The sequence below is a fragment of the Seriola lalandi genome, unplaced genomic scaffold (assembly GCF_002814215.2).
Source record: "Seriola lalandi dorsalis isolate HSWRI2012SDOR001 ecotype SW California unplaced genomic scaffold, Sedor1 jcf7180002054448, whole genome shotgun sequence".
NCBI lineage: Eukaryota > Metazoa > Chordata > Actinopteri > Carangiformes > Carangidae > Seriola > Seriola lalandi.
The window spans coordinates 60,176-71,581 of record NW_019525001.1 but is presented as its reverse complement, the minus strand read 5'-3'; the positions used below and the strand labels follow the sequence as shown (position 1 = coordinate 71,581).

General features: G+C 42.0%; 1 protein-coding gene across 1 annotated transcript in view; it reads left to right on the top strand.

Annotated features, from left to right (window-relative positions):
* Positions 1-497: 497 nt before the first annotated feature.
* LOC111658516 (protein NLRC3-like) overlaps positions 498-11,406 on the top strand; it is a 19,938-nt gene continuing 9,029 nt past the window's right edge. Inside the window, exons 1-6 of the mRNA XM_087175325.1 lie at positions 498-600; positions 941-1,051; positions 1,953-2,031; positions 2,183-2,411; positions 2,567-4,364; positions 4,471-4,644. Of these exons, the coding sequence (XP_087031451.1) occupies positions 512-600; positions 941-1,051; positions 1,953-2,031; positions 2,183-2,411; positions 2,567-4,364; positions 4,471-4,644 (2,480 nt within the window). The 5' untranslated portion in view covers positions 498-511. The remainder of the gene's footprint in view (positions 601-940; positions 1,052-1,952; positions 2,032-2,182; positions 2,412-2,566; positions 4,365-4,470; positions 4,645-11,406) is intronic.

The window sequence follows — 11,406 nt, the reverse complement described above, 5'->3', positions numbered from 1 at the left end:
GAGAATTCAATTTAATTCAATTCCATTTATTATCATCATACAGAGCAGAGCAACATACAACGTTGATCCTGTGATGTAGGTGAGAAAGTAAGAATCCTTCCAGAGAAATCTTTAAATGTCTGATGAGCAGGATCACTGTGATCACATTGAGTTGTATCACTGTTTCACTCGACAGTAGAAATGTTTCTGGATCCTGAATGGCTGTTTCAAATATTTGATGCTTTCAGGTGGAATATTGTCAGTATTTTCTGTCTGAGTCAAAGGACGATGACTTGTATGTGTTATTGTTAGTGCATACAGGAAGAATCAACAGCATGATTCAATTCACATCATTAGTGAAATATGTAGGGACAGTCACAACTGGTCAGACAGCTTGACTGTTGATATTCCAGTTATTTTGTACAGTGTTTGTGTCATGCTATGACAGTAATGAGAACTGATGTGTCTTGTGATGTAAATCCTGTTGTAATGAAGCATGTTGTTGTGTTTGTGTGAAGGTGGGTGCTCTGCTATGAATCAGTGTGAAGACAGAGAGGAGGGAGCCCCTCCCTCTAAAACCACTCTGTGTGGGGAACATGAGAGCCAGACCAAAGCTCAGAGGTGAGATGAGGAACTCTAACTGTCCATGACTCTTCTCCATGTCAGAGCTCAGCACTCAGATCACTGCTCCATCATTATTCACACTCACTGTCAAATCAACCACTCAATAACTAAATTAGAAGAAATAATAATCAACAAGAGCCAACCACTGATTAGTCAACGGCTCAACTAAGATGAGGACAGATCACATGTTGATGAACAGGAGACTGTACTCATCCACTGTCTTCTTGCTGAATTTTTATCTTCTTCTGACATTTGAACTGGTGACAGTCTGCTCAAAATTCATCTTTCTTCAGATTAAAAAACTTCTTTTCATTTCCCACTTGTTTGTTTGTATCAGGATGCAGCAGCAGAGACCAGAGTCTCCTGAACCCAGCTGTGTCTCCATGAAGAGTGACTGGTCTATGGAACATCCTATTAAGTTTAAAGATGGACAACCTGCTGAAGGAAGGTAAGAATTTAAAACTGCACTTTTTTACAATCTGACTCCACTGAGAAGAGGAATCGTGTCTCAGACTAGAGCTTCTTAGTCAGTTGTAGGACTGAACTACCTGGTAGTTGTTGGTGACCCCTTGTCAAAAAAACTTGGATTTAACTGGCTTGACGCTTAAGTAATTAGGTTTTCCAAACCCTGGACGATTGCTCTGCCCAGGACTGATGGTGGGGTCACTGTGAGGTGATCCATGAAAGTCTGGGTTGGGGACTGGTCCATATTGGTTTTGGTGTTAGTGCCTCTACACTCTTCCTCCCTTTTTGGTCTTTTAGCATCAGACACCTTCAACAAGATGACCCAGCTAAGACTGATGAGACTGACTTGTGTCCCAATGTTACCATCCTTCACATCACTCCTTCTTATCCATCACCATCTGGAGGCTTCTTCAGCAGGTCTGGTCCTGATGGCTCAAATTCTTGCCAACACTGTCATCCCTGCAGTGTGAATGCTCTGCAGATCCAGTGGTCAGTAAACCCTCTACATCTCTCTTCTATATGGACACAGCCTGCTCTCCATCTGTGACTCTGACACCACTGTGCCAGCTCCTGATATTTGACCTTTGTATAGTCAAATGCTGAGGTCTTCCCTCTGACGGGGATCACGATGGCAGCTGCTTTGGTCAACGGGGACGTTTGTAGTCATGTATTTAGTTACTGAGGTGGGCACAGATTGTTACTGAACCATACAACTCCTGTGACACATCCTCATTTCCTTCTTCCTCTTGACTCATGACCAAGTCGTCCACCAGTCCCCTGCTATCATTTCATCACTGGAGGGATTTGAACTCTTGAGTCACGTTTAATAAATTGTGTCATATTGAAGTCATTCAATTTCCTTAAAGTTGGTGTTTTCTCCACAGAGTTCAGCAGGAGAGCTCAGAGGTCCACAGTGATCAGTCTGTCCAGCAGCATCAACCAGACCTGGACTCCATATTAATGGTCTGTACATGTACAATCACACTTTTACTGTTTAACTACAGAAACCACAGATTAACAGTCTCCATGCATTTAGACCAGTAGGCCTTCAGACTGACACATGAATCACATGTGGTTTTCCTAAATCAAATGTTCAGTTTATGATATGTTCCAGCTGCTGGAGGAGAACATTGTCACTTTTGTGAAGAACGAGCTGAAGAGAGTCCAGAGGGTCCTGAGACCAGATTACCCAGAATGCTTAGAGAATCAAAGGGAGGATGAAGAGGTATTGGACAGTGAGGATGAAGAGCAGAGGAGGAGCAGCAGAGAGGCATTACTGAAGGTCACACTGAACTTTCTGAGGAGCATGAAGCAGGAGGAGCTGGCTGACTGTCTGCAGAGCAGTAAGAGGATTTCTCTAAAGACTTAACATGATGGAAAGATTTGATATTTAGTAAAGTCTTAATAAACTATAGTACTATTATCATTCTTGAGGGGGATGCAATGTTGACATATTTAATATATAATTTATTTATTTATTCTTTTTTTCTTCATTCAGGGTCTTGTGTTCCAGTTTGTCAATATAAACTCAAATCTCACCTGAAGAAGAAGTTCCAGTGTGTGTTTGAGGGGATCGCTAAATCAGGAAACCCAACCCTTCTGAATCAGATCTACACAGAGCTCTACATCACAGAGGGAGGGACTGGAGAGGTCAATGAGGAACATGAGGTCAGACAGATTGAAACAGCATCCACAAAACCATTCAGACCAGAAACAACCATCAGACAAGAAGACATCTTTAAAGCCTCACCTGGAAGAGATGAACCAATCAGAACAGTGATGACAAAGGGAGTGGCTGGCATCGGGAAAACAGTCTTAACACAGAAGTTCACTCTGGACTGGGCTGAAGACAAAGCCAACCAGGACATACAGTTCACATTCCCATTCACCTTCAGAGAGCTGAATGTGCTGAAAGAGAAAAAGTTCAGCTTGGTGGAACTTGTTCATCACTTCTTTACTGAAACCAAAGAAGCAGGAATCTGCAGGTTTGATCAGTTCCAGGTCGTGTTCATCTTTGACGGTCTGGATGAATGTCGACTTCCTCTGGACTTCCACAACACTGAGATCCTGACTGATGCTACAGAGTCCACCTCAGTGGACGTGCTGCTGACAAACCTCATCAGGGGGAAACTGCTTCCCTCTGCTCGCCTCTGGATAACCACACGACCTGCAGCAGCCAATCAGATCCCTCCTGAGTGTGTTGACATGGTGACAGAGGTCAGAGGGTTCACTGACCCACAGAAGGAGGACTACTTCAGGAAGAGGTTCAGAGATGAGGATCAGGCCAGCAGGATCATCTCCCACATCAAGACATCACGAAGCCTCCACATCATGTGCCACATCCCAGTCTTCTGCTGGATCACTGCTACAGTTCTGGAGGAGGTGTTGAAAACCAGAGAGGGAGGAGAGCTGCCCAAGACCCTGACTGAGCTGTACATCCACTTCCTGGTGGTTCAGTCCAAACTGAAGAACATCAAGTATGATGGAGGAGCTGAGACAGATCCACACTGGAGTAAAAAGAACAGGGAGATGATCAAGTCTCTGGGAAAATTGGCTTTTGAGCAGCTGCAGAAAGGAAACCTGATCTTCTATGAATCAGACCTGACAGAGTGTGGCATCGATATCAGAGCAGCCTCAGTGTACTCAGGAGTGTTCACACAGATCTTTAAAGAGGAGAGAGGCCTGTACCAGGACAAGGTGTTCTGCTTCGTCCATCTGAGTGTTCAGGAGTTTCTGGCTGCTCTTCATGTCCATCTGACCTTCTTCAACTCTGGAGTCAATCTGTTGTCAAAAGAACAATCAACCTCCTGGTGGACTGAAGTGTTTGGAGGCAAATCTAGACGTTTCTACCAGAGTGCTGTGGACAAGGCCTTACAGAGTCCAAATGGACACTTGGACTTATTCCTTCGCTTCCTCCTGGGTCTTTCCGTGAAGACCAATCAGATTCTCCTACAAGGCCTACTGACAAAGACAGGAAGTAGCTCACAGATCAAAAAGAAAACAGTTGAGTATATAAAGACGAAAATCAATGAGAATCTGTCTCCAGAGAAAAGCATCAATCTGTTTCACTGTCTGAATGAACTGAATGATTGTTCTCTAGTGGAGGAGATCCAACAGTACTTGAGATCAGGAAGTCTCTCCACAGAGAAACTCTCTCCTGCTCATTGGTCAGCTCTCGTCTTCATCTTACTGTCATCAGAAAATGATCTGGACGTGTTTGACCTGAAGAAATACTCTGCTTCAGAGGAGGCTCTTCTGAGGCTGCTGCCAGTGGTCAAAGCCTCCAACAAAGCTCTGTATGTGCACATATATCCATTTAGGTTAATTGCATCTTCTTTTGTCAAAAAAAAAAAAGAAACATTTTTGTAATTGCTTTCTTTTGTTTTGCTGATTCTTTGTCAGACTTAGTGGCTGTAACCTCTCAGAGAGAAGCTGTGCCGCTCTGTCCTCGGTTCTCAGCTCCTATTCCTGTAGTCTGAGAGAGCTGGACCTGAGTACAAATGATCTCCAGGATTCAGGAGTGAAGCTGCTGTCCGCTGGATTGGAGTGTTCACGCTGTACACTGGAAACTCTCAGGTCAGGATTCATCTATTTGTCCAAAAAGTTAAATTTTGGGGCTTTTTATTAAGTTTTGTAATCTTACATTAAATGTGGCCATAAAATTGTACTTAATAGGTCTGCTCACCACTCACCAATATAGTATTTGGTTTAGAACAGAGAGATTTCCCTTCGTCATATAAAATGAAGATTGATTAAAAAAGAGTGTGATCAGAAAGAGAATAATCCTCACAACTCATGAAAATAGAATAGCACTCAGCAGGGCTGAAGTGGGAATAAAAATCTGAATACTTTTTACCCAGACTGGAGCAAACCATCACATGGGGCCCATGTCACACTTTACAAGAATCATGCCATAAATGGAGGTTAAATGCACTATGATGATTTATAGAATAATATGTGAAATAGTAATACCTGCACATGAATTATATTTATATAATTTTGTAATTTTATAGTCAAATTGTTATATACACAATTCATTTACAGATTCAATGATTTATTTAATTTATTATTGGCGCTTGTGAATAGAAAGAATATGAGAAACATCTTTCCCAATAGAGGCCACAACATCAATAACAAAGTAGCTACATTACTAATTAAATTAAATGTTTCGTAGTAGGCAGGTTAAATGCGCATTATGTAACTTCTGCCACTAGGGGTCTCTCAGTCAAAACAATAAGAAAAGACTGCATTTGATGACGTCACGAAATAGCATGGGATCATGGGAGTTGTCTTCATTACCATTACCGTAAGCTGCTCCCATTTTGGATTCCCTCAGTATAAGTGCTTCAGATAATCAAACAGACCCGGTGAAAGTAACCGTTAAAAACACTGAATAAAGCAGTTTCACATTTAAAGAAATTGTTTCACCGACACTGTACAGAGGACAGAGACGTCAGGGAAGGGCTTGGAGCTAAGACTGCAGCTAATCTTTGTTATAATTGTTTATCTGATAACTTATGAACCAGACATTCAGGGGGTTTTTACCAGCAGTTGAATTATCCACACAGGTGTCCTCCTCTCCGTAACAAACACAACAATGGATTAAAAACAGTAGAAACATGCAGAAAGCAGTTTCACACAAAATCAGTAATTCAGGGCACCCTGTCAGCTCATCTGCTCACCTGGTAGAGTACATACGGCATAGTCCTACCCACAGGGCCTGGGGTTCCAATCCAACCTGTGGCACACATCTCATCCTATTTTCTCCCTTACTATCCAGTCTCTCTATCTGAAGCTATCTGTATAAAAAACTTAAAAAGCGGACACATGGTGTCTAGTAGTAGCTGGAAACTGAGACTGCTTACCTTTCATTCTTCAATAACTATTGAACCATATGTTCCGGAGGTTTTTAACGGCAGCTGAATAATTCACAGTGATCTCCCCTTCTCCATAACAAACAGACCAGGGGATTAAAACTGGTAAACGAATAAAGCAGTTTCACTTTTTTTTTTTTTAATCTGTGATTTGCTGACGTGCTTCGGCGGAAACAGTATAGGACATCTCCAGTGGCTGGGAGCTGAGCTGCCTAACATTTGACTGGTTTGATTCATATTTCTCTAGGTTTGCGAATTACTGTAAACATTTTGAAAAAAAAAAAAAAACTAAATAAATAATTATTGCCCATACTTGAATAAGTTTAAAAAATGGTAATAAGGCAAAAATAAGTTAATTGATTTAAAAAAAGGAAGGTAACAGGAGTGATATGTAGCCTATGGAGTATCTTGTATTGAGTCTGCCTCAGTCTGTTAAGTGTAAATGTAGATCTATAGCCGTCTGCCATTTATCTTCAATATATTCAGTAACTGAATCTCTTTCCCATTTACGAGAAATATTTGGCAACTCGTACATGTAACAGTCGAATAAAAGTTTGACTGTTTTCCATTTTGGCGTTCCAAAATTAATCTCTCTATTTTACTACAAGGAAAGTTAGCAGAAGAAGAAGTAAACTGAGAAGATATAAAATGCCTTATCTGCAGGTATCCAAAAAAGTGTTGCTTGGAAATATTAAACATCTCCTGTAGCTGATGGAAGGACAGTAAAGCATTATCTTTAAATAAGTCACCAAGTAGATGGATCCCTTAGTCCCACCAAGAGGAGAACACAGATGAGCTTGTACCTGCAAGAAAATCCGGGTTTTGGACAATAGGAGACAGTGATGACTTCACGCTTTTCCTTCCTAGGTATTTAGTCATGTTATGCCAGACTCTGATACTGTTATATATAACAGGGTTATGCCTTACTTCTGAGTTTATCTTTTTGCATTGAAAGTAACCAGACTCTATAGGGAATGTAGGGCACAAGCCCAGGAGTCAATACAAGTCCTAATCATAACATACATATGTAACCATCACCAGAAATGGCATGCATGACAAGCCCAGTTGTAGAATACCAAGTTAGGCACAGAAAGACCACCCATATCTGTAGGTTACTGTAATGCTTTGAGTCTCTGTCTAGATTTTTTTGCCAATGCAATAAATTTAGAAAATGCCTTTTCTAAATCCGGTTGATTTTCCTCGTTAGGTGCAGAGGAAGCATCTGCAAGGGATATAGAAGCCGGGGGAGGATATTCATCTTAATGAGACTAATTTGGCCAAATAGGGAGAGTGGTAGGTTATGCCATCGTTCTAGGTTTTTTTTTCACTGATGCGGAAATTGGGGCCAAATTAAGTTTCAATAGATTCTTCAAATCTGGCACTTCTTTTATTCCCAGATATGTAAATCCAGAGGTTGACCATTTAAATGAAAATTCTCTGAAACATCTGCATTAGTCAGTAGCTGTCTGGTCAGACAGTTGGCAGCACATTCTCTAACCGCCTAGAGATGAGTTTTAAGAGCAGCTTGCTGACAACTGAAATTACACTAACAGGTCAATAGGAGCCACACATATCTGCAGGTTTACCTTTCTTCCAGATGACCAATATGTTTGCAAGGTTTAAAGTAGGAGGAATACAACCATCAAGGGGCTGACCAGGACCTTGCTGAGCCTTTTTGTAAGAATCAGGGCCGAAACCATCCGGCCCCGGAGGTTTGCCTGCCCTAAGAGTATGTATGACATCTGAGACTTCATCCCTACTAATTGGTTTGCATAAAAATAGTTTTTGCTCATCAGATAGAGATGGAAACTTAATTTTATCAAGAAACTTCACCCTGACCTCAGCAGAGCATGTGCACTCTGAGCTATAGAGGTCTACAAAGAATAATCTCATTATTTTATTTATGTCACTAGATTTGAGATGCCCAGAGCCATTTTTATCAGTAAGAGAGGGTATGACATTCGGCTCAGTTTTGCCATGAACAAGCCAAGCAAGTAACTGGCTGGGCTTGTTGCATAATTCAAATAACCTGTGTTTAGCGAAAAAAAATGTGTCTTTGCTTTCTCGGTTAATAGCTGATTCAAGGCAAAAATCGCTGCATCCAGTTGTTTTGCCAGAGCACTACTGCAAGATAGTTTGAATTGAGTCTCTAGATTATGTATCGTCTTTTCTAGATCCAATTGTCTCTTAAGAGTATCCATTTTCTGCGCTGTGGACTGCTTTTGAGCTGGTCTTCCACACAAGTTTAGTTTTCTCCCATTGGGTTGCATGGGGCAAATCAATTAGGTTGGGATCTAACTCCCTAAAGTAGTTTTCAATATGTTGATCAGAGTTGTCTGGATCAAAATGTTCAATGTCCTTTGCTATGAACTCAAGCACTTCGAGGCGGGGGCACTGTGAGGTCCGTTCTGATGAAGGCGAGACTAAGCTAGCTGGACTAGAGGAAGGAGCTGAGCAGCGGACATTACTCTCATGGAGGTGCAGAGAGGAGGCTAAACAGTCTGGAAAAGTTTTGGTCCTCCTTTTGGAGGGGTGAACACAGGTAAAAGTGTTATGCATCAGTGGCTGATGGGAACATGAATATCCTCTACCGGATAAACTACCTGTCTCTTCGGTGTCAGTTTCAGGAAGATGGGAAGTCAGGTGGGTGTAACCTCTGTCTCTCAGTGGAAGTTGAGGAGCTGATTTCATATTCCAGGACTGAGGGTCAGTTGGGGATTGGTCCCATATTCTGAGTGGAGGTGGAGTTAAGCTGTTATTAAGGGAAGAGTATGAAGCAGAAAAACCAGAATCACAAGCACTGACCGATCGTGGTGGAGCAAGGCATTCTGATTTAACCCTTAACAATTCTTCCTTGTGTGAACAGAGATCTAACTCTGCTGCGTGCAGGTCTCCTAAGTGGCGCATGGCTTTCTTGTTAGCTTCCTGAACTTCCTGGAGGAGAAAATCATTTTGAGCTCTAAGCGATTTTACCTCCTCCTCTAGGGCTGCTTGGCTCTGAAGGGCAATGCTGGTTTGCCTGTGGAAGTTCAACAGCACACATCTTAACAATGGGCCTTTGGATGCAGTCTGAGCATCACCTTTATCACTGAGTAGCAAGTCTATTTCTTTACTGCACTCACTGGAATTTAACTTGCTGATAAATTCTAGGTAGCCAGGCTTCAGGCTCTGTGTTAGGGAAGAAATAAACTGCTCTACACAGGAGTTCTCCATTGTTGTGTCTGGGAAATAGGGAGGTTAAACAAGTTGTTTAGCAAAACAAGAAGGCAGTGTAGTTGACCGTGGTGTTGCACTGGCAGACACCTTGTAGTGTAGTTTGGCAGTACACTAGCCTAACTAAACAATGCAGTGGCCTACACTATGGGGGGTAGCTTCCTGTGGAGGAGGGGTAGCTACACTAGTGGGCATAAAGATTACGGACAGTAAAGGCAAGTGCAGGTTTACTGTCTGCTTAAAAAATGTTTCAAAAAGCAGTGACTGAGATGCAAGGGCAGTAACAGTCCAAGGATTATCTCCTCAAGTTGACTCAGGCTGTAATGCAAGGCAGTAACAGCTAGGTGCAAAACTTCGATTTCACAGGGCTGGTAGCTGTGGCTCTCTCTGGCTCTATTTCTTACTCAACTGAAATGCTTGGCAGTAACAGCCAGTTACAAGCTCTCTGTATTACACAGGGGCGTCGTCATACAGTGTCTAAGTTAAAGGGAACAGCACTTGAATTAACAGCCAATTCTGACAGCTTTACTAGATAGCATTGAACACGTAGTATTCAAATGCTGAACTGAGGTTCTTACACTTCCTATAGAATAAGCTCAACTGGAATTGTTAGCAACAATAGCAAGCTCTTATTGTGATACTAAGGCTTAAGTGTTCGCTATTAATAACTGGAGGACGTCTAATATTGCTTCAGCTAAAATTGGTAAACCAATTCTCACCACAGTGCACTTGTTTATAAGTACATCTGGACGTTTACTCCTGTGGTGGACTAAAACTTAAGCTCTAACCTTTGCTGTTTTGGCTGAATTATGAATTTAATATTGCACAATTATGAATACTTGCCAACAGTACTTTTCCTCACACGGGGCACCATTATGTTGGGTCTAAGCTCTGTCCCACAGTTACATTTATGTTAACAGTACTTTGCCTCATGAGCTGGACACCAAATATGTTGGATTTCGGTTGTCTATCAATTTATTGAAAATATTAACATTAAATAATAACTTTAAAATTAATTAAAGTCCTCAGGGCACCAGCCTAAACTAATAGGCAAAATAGCCAATATGGTTTCAGTCTCAATTTATTACCATTAATCTGGAACTCTGATTAACAATAAGAGTTTACTAACTATAACCAAATGACCATATCAACAGTAAGTTAAAGTTGAAGGATTGGAATTCTACAAAGTAGAGGTTGGCAATATTCACGCTTGTGCAACATTAAACACACCAGTAGTTATACTTAAAGACATTTATTTACAATGGAGCGGAGTAAAAACACAATGTCTAATCTAGTTTGTACAGGTGTGTGTGTGTGTAGGTGTATGTGTGTGTGTCTGTGGGGACACAGACAAAGGCAAGATGGCCGATTCAAAGTGATCACTGTGACCACATGACCTGAACAAAGAAGACTACACAAGATGGTGATAAACAAAGAAACTACTCAAAATGGCCGCTGAGACCACCTGGTGTGTGTAGGAGGGTGTGAGTTTCTTTGTTAGCCTAGCTCATGTAATCTAAAGGTACCAGGTTAGAGGGGGGGAGGTTAGCTTCATGCAGGTTCTAGAACTGAGACGTACTGCTATGTGTGTGAACATACGAGTACCTGATGAACTGTATGACTGACCACAACCTAAGCAAACATTACAACAATTAGACATTAATCAACAAGTACATTAACACAGTTAAGACTTCTGCTGCTTAGCTATGCTGTGCTGTGCTATGCTGTGCTGGGAGAGGTAAGGCCCAGTCAGTTAACGTTACCCAGTCCTTGGAACAAACAAAGAGGTCCTTTCCAGTGTTGTTGTAAAGTCCATTGAGTTGGGTGGCTTCCTGGTGGAGTGATTGCTTTGCTGTTATCTCCTTTGTTCTCCTCACAGAGTTAGCTGTTCCACACTTACTCTGCTGTGACTCCTGTTGCTTGGAAAATAAGCTAGGTGGCCTTATGTTGTAGCTGCTGATTCTGAAGAGAACTTAGTTCACTCTCAGTTAATCCGAAGCAGGTCACTGCTGTTGAGGAGAACAGTGTTGCAGTCTGCTGTGAGGGGGCTGGCGATAGAGGTAGTTTCTCAGGTAGCAGAGCTGACCTGGGCTGGGACCTTGTTGCCCTTTGGAGAGCCGAGAGGAGAGAGCAGGAGCTGCTCTCCAGAGCAAGCCAAGAAGAGAAGAGAGAGCAAGAGGTCTGGTTTTGTTTGGTGACAACCTAGGGTGTTACATGTCACACGCTGACCCACACTGGCTGGCCAGTGAGG